Source organism: Tasmannia lanceolata, unplaced genomic scaffold (assembly GCF_043159265.1).
Source record: "Tasmannia lanceolata isolate RefF3 unplaced genomic scaffold, GAP_Taslan_0.1 ptg000012l, whole genome shotgun sequence".
NCBI lineage: Eukaryota > Viridiplantae > Streptophyta > Magnoliopsida > Canellales > Winteraceae > Tasmannia > Tasmannia lanceolata.
The window spans coordinates 11,626,669-11,641,389 of record NW_027518689.1 but is presented as its reverse complement, the minus strand read 5'-3'; the positions used below and the strand labels follow the sequence as shown (position 1 = coordinate 11,641,389).

The following is a 14,721-nucleotide window of genomic DNA, read 5'->3' as shown; positions in this document are numbered from 1 at the left end:
CGCTAGTAAAACTGCTGAAATTGCTAAATTAAAACTGCTGAAATTGCTGAAAAAAAACTGCTGAAATTGTACAAATAAACTGCTGAAATTGCAGAAATAAAACTGCTGAAATTGCTGAAATAAACTGCTGAAATTGCAGAAGTAAAGCTGCCGAAATTGCTGAAATAAACTGCTGAAATTGTTGAAATAAACTACTGAAATTGCAGAAATAAAACTGCTGAAATTTGCAAGCAGCTTCATAAATTACATGCCTTATGAAAAGTGCTATAAGGGTATCTCTTTGTAGATTTTTACACAAAATAACTTGGTAAACCAATCTGAAGAAAGGTCAATCATTGAGACTACATCGGTACTTAAATGAATCAGAAAACTACTGCGTATATATATATATATATATATATATATATATATATATATATATATATATATATAACTGGCTCGTTTAGTCTTAAAGGGTGTAGCAAATAAATGATTTCATACCCATTACTGTTTGGTCCATTAGGTCTGGCCAAAATCAAGGCTTGTAATTAACATTGTTTAACCAAAAACAAAAAAACAAAAATAGTCGAAATACATCAGTGCATAAAAAGATATCGAGTGTCTAAATTTTTTTTCGTAACATAAGTTCGTTTGATTCAAAGTTCATTAAGAAATAAGTATTAAAAGGATTCTCAACAGTTAAAACATTCAAAGAAAGTATTTTCTAAAAAAAAAGATTTCATTCGAACTTATATATTTAAGCATTGTTTTGTAGAACTTTTACTGAAGAAATAAGAGCCGTTTAAAATCCCTTCAATTTAACATAAAAATTTTCCACTAACATTATTAGACAAATAAAATCCCTTCGATCTTTATGATAGTGTCAACGGTTGACATAAAGTCCAAAACTTCGGTTCGATTTCTAAAAAAAAAAAACAAGAACCATAAGTGAAGTACTTACTTGTATTATGAATCCCTTAGTATAGATTTTGCCCCAAGTTGATCAACCCCTACCTCTTCTTTCTTTCTTTTCTTCCTTTTCTTCTTCCTTTATTTTATTTTTTTTGATCTCACTCTCTCTTAGGCGTCCAGCAATTTGGATGTGGGAGAGAATCCAAGATATTTATATTTTTCTCTTTTTTTTTGTTGCTGTTTTGGTTGGCTTCCCTAAATTGATAATTTAGAATCTCTAAAATCCCTCACCTAACTTAATCCTTATGATTACTTAATCTCCAAGCAACCCTATCTCTTTCAGCAATTACCAAAAAGAAAGTTCGTAGTATTTTAGCAAATCTATGGAGCCCACTAATTTTCGCCCAACAAAAGAATTAGAAAAGAAAATCGTGCAAACTTCCCTTGTTGGGAGTGAGTCACGATTGGAATGTCCCCATTATCTTATATGACTTTCTTATTTAATTTAGATTGCCAAGATTTCTAACTCCCTAACCTTTTGGATTGAAATCTTATCTAAAATAGCTTTACTAATCTTTATGGACTCTTAACTTTCTTTCCTTCATTCTTCTTAGCAAGATATCTTGATAGATATCAAATCCACAAGGTGGCCCACTCATTTAGGCGAGAATGGGAGGGGAGAGATTTTTTATTTTTTTTTGTAAAAATATGAAAACGCCTATTTTTTTGGGAGTGAAGATACGGCCAATTCTTGGAGGCCTAAAGTGAAATCTCAATTTAATTTTACTAGCCCAAAGTACCCCTAAACTAATGTCTAGTGATTTACTCTTGCATGGGCAATTTAGTCACACCCCTTTTAATTAGCAATTTGGGGTGGAAATATACATTTTCGATTTACAAACTAAAATAAAAAGGGTCAGTTTTATGATTATTATATAGAATTCCACCAAAAGTCGAAATTAGTATCTCCACTGATTTTTATGAAGTGCCAAAAAATGCCCCCTAAAGGTCTCGGTTGTTACACATGTTCTCTCCAAACTTCCTTCTCCTCTCTCTTCATCTCCTATGGTGTGTTAACAATATATAACTCACGGTTACCTACAACATATAATTTTCATGTTTTCTGGGAAGGTGCAGAATTGTTTCTGGCTCGGGTTAATGGCTTGATTCTTTCTTAATGCACTTATTCAATCCTAATGTGTGTCTTTCGTAGGTTGCTAACACAAAAGGATGGACGCCTCATGCGGGATACTCGAATCATTGCGTACTTCAGACAGTGCTTTCGAAGTGACTTGAATATCACAACAAAAAATGAACTTGCGTATGCCTTGGCTTCTCATCCTCCTTATGAAGTTCCTATCTCGAGATTTAAAGTTATGCATCTCCATCGCCAGGTTGGATGGAAGCATTAAAGAACTTTTGCAATTTAGTTCCTATGATCTTAGTTTTTCCCTTCATTTGGTTTCATTACCTGTTTAAGATCTGAGATATATCCAATATAAGAATTATTAAGAATTTCATCAAGAACTGGTTAAGATGCTTTTCATGAAAGGTTTAACATTTCTTTATAATGTTCTTGTCAGTTTAGCCGTGTAGTAAGATCATTTTTAAAGGGAAATAATATTTGCCCCCCCCCGCACCCACAACTCAGGTCAGCCATCTCTAGTGTAAAAGAGGACTCATAAAATACAGTTGAGGCGGCTGTCCCAACTAAAAAAAAGGAGCGAATATATCGCTTCGCTTTTTAAATTTGAAAACTTCTTTTATATTCTAAATTTCCACTTTTGCCACTTCTCTTAGTCTTCTGACTTGCTTTAAATTTTTATGTCAGGTTCCATTCAGTGAAATCTTTCACAGTTTAAATGCAACAATTGTTGGCCTGGCAGTTAGTTCTTTAAAGCCTACAGAATCTAAAACTTCTACACCTTGGTGTGTTGGACTTGGTGGGTTTCTTTCTAAAGTATGCCATCTTTATCAATATTGAATATTAGTATGGCTGGATAACTTTTATTTGATTATATCTCCTGAGTCTATATTATCTCTGCTGATGAAATTCACTGTGTCATAACTGATGTTTTGAAAACAGATATATTATCCTCTCCAGATCTGGATTTATAAATATATAATTCTTACTTATTTCATCTCTTTTTCTCTTTTCTTGCATCCATTTTGAATCTCTTGATGCTATTTTTATTTAGTGATGTATTCACTCATAATAAAGTTATATTGGTTATTAAATTTACAGCACAAATTTTAATCGAGTCTAATATTCAAGAATGTGATATGAATAATATATCTAGAATAACTACTAATTAATAGTGTGCTGAATGCTGATGCTTCTTGCAAACAACTGGACAGCTATGTATGTTACGGGAAAATGTGCAAGATGCCTTTAAGTATATTTGGACACCCCACCTACTATATGTAAATTGTTCAAAGTTTTGTTAGTGAGGAATTTCAATCTTTCCTTTTTAGCTAAAGGTGAACTCCATAGAAACTCGTTATATTTCGGGCAAACTCTGCCCCTATGTCATTTGTCTGCCTCTCTCTCCTTATATGTTTATTTTTTACTATCTCAACACAAGAAAAAATCTGTCCTTTCCTATGGCCTTGGTAAACAAATTCGCTTTTTCAACTAGCAATCCATCTTTATGCGGTTGGTTCTCTTGTGAAATAATGGATTAGGGTTATGTTAATGTATGCAACGGGGGCTTTGTAACTATTTGTGTATACTACAAGGTGTCATTTTTAAGTTTATTTAATGATATAAATACATGAGGAGGGTTAACCGACTAGCTAACTCCTCTCTCTCTCTCTCTCTCTCTCTCTCTCTCTCTCTCTCTCTCTCCATCCTTGTATACTATTACATAGTATCAGAGCAAAACACCACAAATTGCATATAGGATTTTCTCCGTATTCTCTCCATTTCTTCTTGTTTTTTGTTTGTTCCAGTTTGAGAAAGAAAAAACCCAAACCTTAGCAAGGACTAGTCACAGCCACATAGGGATTAGTTCCCCTCTTGGTTCTTTGGTAGAAAGATCCACCATGTGTGGTTAACCAAATCTAAGGCTATCACAACCCTTGTTGGGTTTTGATGTTGCAGCCGCAACTTAGTTTTGGGTTTTTCATGTTCCTGCAACCCAGTGTTGGATTTTTTATGTTGCTGCAAATCTGTTAGCATTTGGGATGTTGTTATGTTATAACCGTCGTGGGCTTTATCAGATGCCGCTAAAACCTTTGTTAGGTCCTGTTGATACTGCTTCACTCCAGAGTTTGTGACAAGTTTTTCATTGAAGAAAAATAATTCTGGATGTTTTCTGTGCTGCGTTGGTTTGTGTGTGGACTAAGCCAACCTTTGTTAGATTCCCTATTTTCATTACTATAAAGCCCAAGAATGATGACCATCAAATCCAATCAGTGTTTTCCTAAAACTCTTATTTTCATAACCTTTAGAATGGTGTCTTCTAATAAACTCACCATGAATTGCCACTTTTGGATTGATGCAAAGAATCCAAACCCATGATTCTTATATACTTGCAGAGGCTCAATTTATCGTATCGGAAACACTACAATAACAACACTTATACCGGATACTTCGTGGTTACTTATGTTGATCTAAATAATTATTACATTTCAAATATATATCACTCTTCGAATTAACTATCGTGGTTTTCGCTTATTCATGTCGCATATTTACAATTTAAATTTTGAGTATTTGAGTCTTATAGATGTTTTGCAAATTTTAATTAATTCCATTATCTAAGTTAAATTTAGTTCAGTGTTATGGCATTTTATTTATGCATGTCTTCTGTCTCTCCTCATGATATGGGAGACTCATATCTGTATGTGTCCCCTACATTTTGAAAAAATTCCAAGTGTCGTATTGTCATTACCTTGTCCATATCCATCTTGGTATTATAGATCCAAAGACCGCCACCACAGGGATCCGATGGGATGACAACAGCTCCACGTTCTAGACAAAGGCAAGGTTTCTCAAGACACTGACTAAATTTTAGTTTCCTGAAGAAGAATTTCTAGAAGACCCTTTCTAGCCTATAAACCATGTCTCCACCAAAATATGTGATTTAGAGAAAAAATCCTCCCAAGAACAAGTTGTTTTAACCCCTTGCAAGCTTTGAATGAAACCTCCCACAGACTGAACGATCGAGCACCTGAATAAAAATGAATTTTCTATAAGCCTTTGAAGTTCCCTCCAAATGACTTCAAAATTTTGCCATTAATACCCGTTAAATGTATTAGTCATTGAGGGTATACTAGTTATTTCACTAGTATACCCTAACCGTGTAGCCCACTCATACATATACATATACATATACATACACACACATGTATATATATACATATACATATACATATACATAAACTCTGGTCTCTTTTCCCCCCTACATTTTCTCTCTCTTCTTCTTTCTCATTCACAATGATATTGCGAACATGGTATCGGAGCTCCAAAATATCTATATATAAAGGGCGGCCCAGTGTACGAGGCTCCTGCCATTGCGGGGTCTGGAGAGGGCTATATATATATATATATTCGTGTTTGAGAGTGGAACAACTCTCTCATCTCTTTTCTCCAGTACATTTTTTCTCTCTTCTTTCTCATTCACAGTGATATTGCGAACTTGTTATCAGATCTCCAGGACATGAGAAGATATCACACACCACTTTGGAGATGCCGTCCCACCTTCAACCTCTCCCTTGGATGCCGTAAACCGAAACCTCACTGTTATTCGTGCAAAACTCAAAAACCCATTTTTCTTTTTGCCGTAAAACACAACCCCCATATCCTTTCGCATATCTCCATATCTTCTCCATTCCACATAATCCAACACCCATTCCATAACCACCTCCATTGGAAGTAACCCTAATACCTTATTCTTTCTCTATTAACTCCTTTTTCACATTTACACAAGCCCCAAATCTTTTTTTTCTAATTGCCCCCACCCCAAAAAAAAATAAAAATAATAATTCCATAACCATCGCCACACACCTCCGCCCAAAACCCTAACCGCACTCCCCCAACCCTAACAATACCCCACCATTCTTTCTTGGAATTTTCAACCCCAGACCCTAACCACACCCCCACCCAAACATTCTTTCTTGGTCCTTTCAAACCCTAACACCTCCACCCCCAAATCCCCAATCTAATAGTACCACCCCCTCTAAACCATTATTGTTTGGACCTTGCAGTCCGGAATAGTATTTTCCGTTGGTTTGATGATCTAAACACTCATCCTTCACCCTTTTTCATACCTTTGTGTTGGCTCTGGGGCCATATTTGTTGAATTCTCCTTCTTGGTGATGCTTCTGTGTGTCGTAGGGGTATTTCTTTGTTCCCGAGTGATGCAACCCAAATGGCAGGGCTGGTTTGTTTCTATTTTCCTGCATATCAATTAGGATAGATTTATTTCCATAAGGAAGGAGAGATTGAAGAGGAGGCTAACCATAAAATAAGAGCAGGTTGGTTGAAGTGGAAGCTTGTTTAGGAGTTCTGTGCGACCGTAAAATTTCTACCAAGTTAAAGGGAAAGTTTTATAAGACAGCCGTGAGGCCAGCCATGCTGAACGGCTCAGAATGTTGGGCCACCAAGAAGCAGCATGTGCATAAGATGAGTGTAGCGTAGATGGGAATGCTTAGATGGATGTGCGCCACACAAGGTTAGATAAAATTAAAAATGAAGATATTCATAAAAAGGTGGGGGTGGCACCAATTGAGGAGAAGATGAGAGAGCACTGCTTAAGATGGTTTGGACATATCCAACATAGGCCTTTGGATGCTCCAATGAGAAGAGGCGACTCGTGCCAAGTTGATGGAGTAAAAAGAGGTTGGAGCAGACCGAAAACAACTTGGTAGAAACAGTGCGGAAAGACTTGATAGCTAGGAACATAACAGAGAACATGACCTTGGATAGGAGAGAATGGAAGAAAATGATCCATGTAGATGAACCTAACTAGTGTCAGGATTAGACTTAGTCATTTTGAGCCGGGTAGATTCTTCCACCTTCATCATGAAAATTTTCTAAAGGATTCATAAGCCGACCCCAACTGGTTTGGGACAAAGACTTAGTTGAGTTGAGTTTATGCTTGCCAATTAGGGGACTTTCATTTCTGTTGGAATATGTAACTTGCCTAAGGGCATTTAGAACTTTGTACATTCCTTTATGTTTTAGTATAAAGATGAGTCAGGGGGAGATTACCCTAACTCATTTATCTGTCTCTCTAAACTTTCGGTTAACATGGTATCAGAGCCTTAGGATTCTCTGATCCCTAGGGTTCTCTATCAGCCTCCACCTTCTCCGACACCCTCACATAGCCGACCCCCCCCCCCCCCCCCCCCCTTCCCTCTCGTCGCGAAACCCTAATCCCAACTTTCATCTGAGGCACAACGGTATTGTATTTTTTTCCTCTTGGGAAGGAGTCGTTTCCTCTGAGTCGAAGGTATCAGCCCCCCTCGCCACCATCTTCTTTTTCCCTGCGCATACCCCCTGGTCCTCTCTTTGCTCGCCCCCTTGCAGGCACCCGCACCTCCTGGCTGGAAAACTTTTTCCAGGAACGAGGATTTGCACCTCCCCAAAATTTACCTCCCGCCCCCCCAAATCCACTTTCCCAGAAATTAGTTTCCAGGGCTGCAATCCGCCCCGCCCCTGGAATTTTTTTTTCCAGCCCCCAATTCCTAGGTTTGCAGGTAAGCCCCCCACCCCAAGTTTTTCAACCAACATCATTTTTCCTCCTCTTCCTTTCATCCCTCGGTAAAACCCTAAAACTCTTTTCTCCCTCTTACTATGTGTTAGATCTTCATCTCCTATCCTATTTTGATTCTTGTTTGTTTTTGCGGCTCCTCTCTGTGCCTCATGACTTCCCTCTTGTCAAGCTTCATCGATGACCATCATTCTTGGAGCCGTGTCTAGCTTTCTTGGTGTGTCCTAGTTTGCCCACCTATTCAATTATCTACTATTATTCGTCTTGGTTGGATTGTCTGTTTCTTTCTTTCTTGTTGTTATGGAGGAGGTGCTTGGCAATCCTTCCACAGGAGTGGCTCCTGGTGTTCGTCCGACACCCTCTTTGGCGTCTTCTTTGTCATCATCTCTCTCTGTGGATGGATCATTCCCACAGATCACTACTGTTAAATTGGATGGGGCAAACTACGTTACTTGGAAAGCAGCCATCGAGAAGTATCTTATTGCCCGTGGGAAAGCCCACGACATTCGTCGTGATCCTCCTGCTACGACGGATCCCACCTTTGATCGATGGGTACATGCATCTTCGTCAGCAGATTATCGGTTTCGGCGATATTCCTTCCCTTACTGAGGTTTACTCCCGCGTCTAGCAGTGCTCTCCTGGTGATCTAGTGATATTTGTTCCTATTGATGGTTCTACTCTCGCGACCTATGATGGCAGTACTCGTCCGCCTCGTGGTGGGTAGGGTTGCAACTCGGGTCGGGCGGGTCGGGTTTTCTAGAACCCTACGCTACTCAAGAAACAACCTCGGGTCGGGTCGGGCCGGGTTTTTTTGGGGAAAACCCGTGATTCTTAAACCCGGCCCTACTCGATATAATTTCTCGGGTCGGGTCGGGTTTTTCCGCATTGCCGCCTCCAACTTCATGCAATGACCTCCTTTTTATTCCAAATTGTCCTAATTTACTCTAAACCCACTTTAAACCTGATTTTAACATGTTGATTGAAACATGCTGATAAGTGATATGATTAGACAGAGTATGATTTAAACATTTTCTAATCGTTAGTGGCCAGACTGATCTGTAAGCTTTTAAACACTACTCACTAAATATTTATGCAAAACACAGGTTTTGAGGTTCGATAGAAAAAGAATGCAGTCATGGCCTCTGTTTGCCTATAGAGAATGACATAAAATTATTTTTGTGGTGGTGATATACTGATATGTATCCTACAAACATGTACATGAATGGAAAGCATGAATAAAATGGACAATCAAATATGAGTAAAGATGCCACTGTAAACAAATTAAAGAACTACAAAGATTATTTTATGCAAGAAATAGACCTTTTTATGACTTCGATGGCCATCAGAGCAATAGGCAATTGAGGCATAAATGCGAGAAATAGACCTTCTTTCGTTCGTGTCTTACACTCTTACTGTCTTGGTGAGATGAGAAATGAGAATTACTTAAATTACCCATATCAATGTTATTATTTATAACTTATAATATTAAAAAAGGAATAAGTGCGGGTTTTCGGGCAGGCCGGGTTTTCCACCTTTAAAACCGGCCCAACCTGAGAATCACTCGGGCTTTGGAAAAGTAAACCCCGCCCAACAACTTACCCGGCCACTTTGAACCCGACCCCTGCTTTTTTCGGGCCGGGCTGATGCGGGCCGGGTAAAACCCGACCCAAGTTGCAACCCTAGTTGTGGGGCCTCCTCTGGTCGTGGCCGTGCCGGCCGTGGTGGTGGTCGTTCTGGTGGTGACCGTGGCCGTTCTTTTTGCACTTACTGTCAGCGCGAGGGACATTATATTGACCATTGTTATACCCTGCATCCCGAGCTTCGTCAGGCACGCTCGGCTCACATGGGTGCTACTATTGCTTCTGCTTTAGATTCCGCTCCCTCTGTTTCTGTTCCTGCACCAGCGGATTCCACCTATACATTATCCCGTGCTGATTATGAGGAGTTCCAGCGTCTGAGGCTCAGTTCTCGTCCTCCCTCTGCAGGTTTCTCCCAGCCAGGTAATTCACCCACTACCCTTCTATCTAGCTCAGGGTCATGGATCATTGACTCTGGCGCATCCAACCACCTGAGTGGTAACTCTTCTCAGCTTCATTCTTTTCGCTCTTTCTCGTCTACCTCTCAGTCTATCACCCTTGCTGATGGGTCCACTACACCTATCACTGGTGTTGGTCATACCTCCCCTCATCCTGCTCTTACCTTATCTTCTGTTTTATGTGTACCAAAATCACCATTTAATTTACTTTCAGTTAGCCAAATTACTAAATTTCTTCACTGTTCTGTCTCATTTTTCCCATTTTACTGCTTGTTTCAGGATCTCTCGATTGGGAAGACGATTGGAACGGGTCGTGAGGTAGATGGACTCTATCGTCTTGACTGCCGGTCGCTTACCGTCTTACATAGCTCTGTGGATACATTTCAGTGGCATTGTCGCCTGAGGCATCCTTCACTTCAGCGGCTGCAGCAGACTTCTCTGGTTCCCAGACCTTTTTCTGGTTTTCAGTGCGAGTCCTATGAACTCGGGAAACACCGTCGTGTGTCGTTTCCGTCCCGGGTCATTAGTCGAGTGTCTAGTCCATTTGAAATAGTCCATTTTGATTTATGGGGACCTTAGGTATAAATTCCGTTCCGTTCCGGTCGGAACAGACCGGAATTCCGGTTCCGGAACGGAATGGGCATATTTTCCGTTCCTGCCGGAATTCCGTTCCGGTCGGAACGGGCAGAATTCCCTGTTCCGGCCGGAACGGTCTGGAAAGGCGGAAAAAATTCAAAAAAATTCGAAACAAATTAAAAAAAATTACTAAAATGCCATTAAGGCCGTTGGGGAGCGTATTTTACAGATTTGCCCTCGTTTTATGACCGTTTTATGGTTGTTGGGAGGGCATTTTTCGTCTTTTTCCAAAAAAATTCAAAAAAATAAAAAAATCCAAAAAATTACATAAATTCATTTATGGCTGTTGGGGAGTGTATTTTACACATTTGCCCTCATTTTGTGACCATTTTATAGTTGTTAGGAGGGCATTTTTCGTCTTTTTGCAAAAAAAATTGAAAAAATAAAATAAAAATCTCAAAAATTACAGAAATGCCATTATGCTGTTGGGGACTGTTTTTTACACTTCTACCCTCATTTTATGACCGTTTTATAGCTGTTGGGAGGGCATTTTGCGTCATTTTCACCCCAAAAGCTATAAATAGCCCTCTAACCATTGTTTTTTCACAATTCTTTTTTCACAACTCATTTCCTCTTCAAATCTTCTCCTACAACTACAACTCTTTTATCTCCTACACTACACTACATACAACTATATCTACTTCTCTTACAACAACAAAGATCATCTCAAAGGCTTTTATTATTCCAATTCCACTACAAGCTCAAGAAGATCAAAGGCTTTTTTTATCTCCCTACAACAACAAGCTCTACTATACTAAAGACAAGGGCTTCTCTTCTACAACCTAAGGCTTCTTCAACTTATTCTCTCATCCAAAAGACGTAAGGAAAGTTAAAGCTTTATTTGATTCATTCCTTATTCTCTTTCTCTCCATTTCAACTTAAAAAATGAGTTCTTCTGGAGGAGCCTCATCTATTGGTTCCGCACCTGCTAGATCGGATGACCCGGCATGGGCTTATGGCCTAGTAATTCCGAGTCAAAAAACGGTGTTAAATGCACCTTTTGTGAAAAACTCATAAAGGGTGGAGGTATAACCCGGTTTAAAGAACATCTAGTGGGTGTTCCTGGCGATGTAGCGGCATGTAAAAAAGTCAATGCCGATGTAAAATGGAGAATGACACAAATGTTAGGCGAAATGAGAAAAGAAAGGGCTAGGAAAAGTGTATCAAGGGCAGAGGTGGGTAGTTTTTATGCCGCACCAGAAGAAGAAGATGTGGAGGAGGGGGAGGGGGATGAGGACGACGAACCGATGGGACCACCTCAGCCTAGGAATAAGGGGAAAGCAGTTGTTGTAGAACCGAGTGGGGCAAAGAGGAAAAAGAAGGGTCTTGTAGGGGGGTTAAGAGATTTCTTTGCACCACGAACAACCCCTGGATCCCAGCCAAGCATTAAGAGTGCTTTGGCAATAAAAGAAACACTTGATAGGGCAAATATGGCAGTTGGCATGCTTTGCTATGATGCCAACCTGCCTTTCAATGTTGCTAATTCACCATATTGGCAGCCAATGTTTGATGCCATAAATGCAGTAGGCTCAGATTATAAGGCGCATTCTTTTCACGATTTACGGGGGGGGGGGAATTGAAGAAAACTGTAGAAGATGTACACAAGTACTTGGGGGAAGTTAAGAATTCATGGAAAACTAGTGGTTGTAGTATTATGGCCGATGGATGGACAGACACCAAACAACGTGCCTTAATTAACCTTTTGGTGTACTGTCCTAAAGGAGTAGTTTTCCTTAAATCTGTTAATGCATCTGGCATAGTGAAGAATGCTGAGGCATTGTTTGCAATTTTTGATGGGATTGTTTTGGAGGTAGGTCCGGAAAATGTGGTGCAGTTTATAACTGATAGTGAACCAAGTTATAAAGCTGCTGGGAAGAAGTTAGAAATCAAATATGCCACATTCTTTTGGACTCCGTGTGCAGCCCATTGTTTAGACTTGATTTTAGAGCACTTGGGCAAACCAGATGTGTTTCCTCTCATAGGAAGCATAATTGACCTGGCTCGGAAGATTACGAGGTTTATCTACAACCACGCAGCTCTATTGAACTTGATGAGACAGAAATTCACGGGTGGGATGGACTTGTGTCGTCCTGCGTGGACTAGATTTGCTACCATTTTCATTAGTGTACAGAGTCTGGTGCTTCATAGGAAAGCCCTACAACAGATGTTCGTGTCTGATGAGTATGCTGCTAGTAGGTACATTCGACATGGATTGAGTGAAGAGATCGTGAGTACAGTGTTGGATAAACAATTTTGGGACAACTGCAAGCATATTCTAAACATCAGCGAGCCATTGGTGAGGGTGCTGCGTTTGGTAGACCGGCAAGACAAACCAGCAATGGTTACATATATGAGGCCATGGATAGGGCCAAAGAAAACATCAAGGCTAGGCTAAAGAACAAGAAGTCAGATTTTGCTCCCATCTGGAGGATTATTGATCAAAGATCGGACAAACAGCTTCACAGTACCCTCCATGCAGCGGGATACTTTCTTAACCCTGCTCTCTTTTTCAGTTCTACATTCTCCAAGCATCATGAAATCACCCGAGGTTTGATTGAATGTATTAATCGACTAGTACCTGATGAAGTTACAAAGGACACCATCACCAGTCAAATTGAGAACTATCGGGAGTCCACTGGCATGTTTGCAATGAAGATGGCAATCCGCAACCGAGGTAGATTGGGACCAGGTATATTGGTTTGTTCATTTAATTAAGTATATTTTATTTAAAATTTCCACAAGTAAATGCTTAACTATTATTGTTTCCTTTACAGTTGCATGGTGGAACCAGCTTGGAAATGACGTCTCGGACTTACAGAGTTTTGCCGTCAGAATTCTCAGCCAAACCTGTAGTGCTACTGGATGTGAAAGGAACTGGAGCACTTTCGAGCACATCCACTCGGCAAAAAGAAACAGGTTGGAGCACCAGAGGTTGAATGACTTGGTATTTGTCCATTACAACCTCAAGTTTCGAGAAAGGTATGCTACTTAATTGAATTAGAATTAACTTTCTCATATTTCACCACGTGCCTTTAAATTTTAAGTATTACTTATTAATTTATGTTGGACATTCTTTTCAGGGACTTAAACAGAAGATCTTCTACCACTAGCGACCCACTGAGTATAGATCACCTAGATGTTATGATGGATTGGGTTGCGGAAGATGAAGATGTCATTCTGACACCAGACGACATTGGATGGGAAAATATTGAAGCGCCTTCTAGAGTTGATGCGGCCGACGACGAGCTTGAGGACGCAAACCTTGAGGACACTCCTCCAAGAGGTGGTGGTGACAGCGATGATGAGGGCTACTAGTCGGTTGAGTATGATGATCCTCAACCAGATTCACCACCATTTTGATTTAGATTTAGAGATGATATGAGATGTGGCTGGCACTCTGTATTTGGCTTTTGTTCTTCTATGTTCTACTTTTTTATGTCTTAGTTGTATTAAACTTTGGTTTTTAAGTAATAAAGATGTCTTTTAGTTCATTTAAGTGTTTCTTATATTTTTCTAACAATTTCTAATTTTTTAGGATTTTTTTATTATTTTTAACTATTTGTTTTGACCGGAACGGAAAGTTTCAACCGGAATGCCGAACAAAATGACCGAAACACCGGAACGTTCCGTTCCGGTAGCCAAAACGGAACGGCGAACGGAACAGAATTTATAACTAAGATGGGGACCCTCTAGGGTCGCGTTTAGTACTGGCTTTCGGTATTTTATTGTGTTTATTGATGACTTCGTACGCATGACCTGGTTATATTTACTGAAGAGTAGATCTGACGTGTTCTTTGCTTTTCGCACATTTCATTCTGAAATTAAGAATCAATATAATTGCAATATTAAATGTCTTCGTACTGACAATGCTAGAGAATACTTTTCTGATACTAATGGCTTTCAATCCTATCTCTCCCAACATGTGATTCTACATCAGTCCTCATGTGCGTACACCTCTCAACAAAATGGTGTTGCTGAGAGGAAACTTCGTTAATTGCTTGAAGTAGGTCGCACTCTTCTTTTTTCAGATGATTGTTCCTAAGGCATACTGGAGTGATGCCCTTCTCACGGCGTGTTTCTTAGCAAATCGCCTTTCGTCCTCCATCTTAGAGGGTGCTTCTTCTTTCAAGATTTTATCTCCTAGTAAGGAACAGTTTCCTCTGACACCTTGTGTATTTGGATGCGTTTGTTTTGTTCATCACCTTGGACCTGGCCGTGACAAACTCGATCCCCGGTCTGAGCGTTGTGTCTTTCTGGGGTATTCCCGTACGCAGAAAGGCTATCGTTGTTATAGCCCTCGTCTGCGTCGTTGGTTTGTCCTAGCCGATGTTACGTTCTTTGAGTCTGAGGCATTCTTCCAACATGGCGCGGCATCTTTCACCCCTTCTCTCGAGTTCGAGGTCTCACTTCCCTTACCAGATCTACCTGCTTCTCTTCCGTCAT

General features: G+C 39.9%; 2 protein-coding genes across 4 annotated transcripts in view; both read left to right on the top strand.

Moving 5' to 3' along the window:
• Positions 1 to 14,721, top strand: part of LOC143887076 (polynucleotide 5'-hydroxyl-kinase NOL9-like) — a 58,088-nt gene that overhangs the window by 20,588 nt on the left and 22,779 nt on the right. For 2 of the 3 annotated variants that reach the window (XM_077391190.1, XM_077391189.1), the window contains exons 6-7: positions 2,105 to 2,285; positions 2,723 to 2,834. In XM_077391190.1, coding sequence (XP_077247305.1) covers positions 2,105 to 2,285; positions 2,723 to 2,834 — 293 coding nt within the window. Of the gene's footprint in view, positions 1 to 2,104; positions 2,286 to 2,722; positions 2,835 to 4,812; positions 4,877 to 14,721 lie in introns of those variants that run through there. The other variant, XM_077391191.1, reaches the window with a different exon arrangement.
• LOC143887077 (uncharacterized) lies at positions 10,709 to 13,739 on the top strand. The gene is made up of 3 exons (XM_077391192.1): positions 10,709 to 12,967; positions 13,053 to 13,257; positions 13,359 to 13,739. The coding sequence occupies exons 1-3, from the start codon at positions 12,637 to 12,639 to the stop codon at positions 13,591 to 13,593; spliced, it is 771 nt and encodes a 256-aa protein (XP_077247307.1). The 5' UTR covers positions 10,709 to 12,636; the 3' UTR covers positions 13,594 to 13,739.

Excerpts from the sequence above, each read along its gene's own strand:
- LOC143887077 (XM_077391192.1), top strand. The coding sequence starts at position 12,637 with ATGGATAGGGCCAAAGAAAACATCAAGGCTAGGCTAAAGAACAAGAAG. Across the intron at positions 12,968-13,052 it reads CCGAGGTAGATTGGGACCAG|TTGCATGGTGGAACCAGCTT; the intron begins GTATATTGGTTT and ends TTTCCTTTACAG. Across the intron at positions 13,258-13,358 it reads AACCTCAAGTTTCGAGAAAG|GGACTTAAACAGAAGATCTT; the intron begins GTATGCTACTTA and ends CATTCTTTTCAG.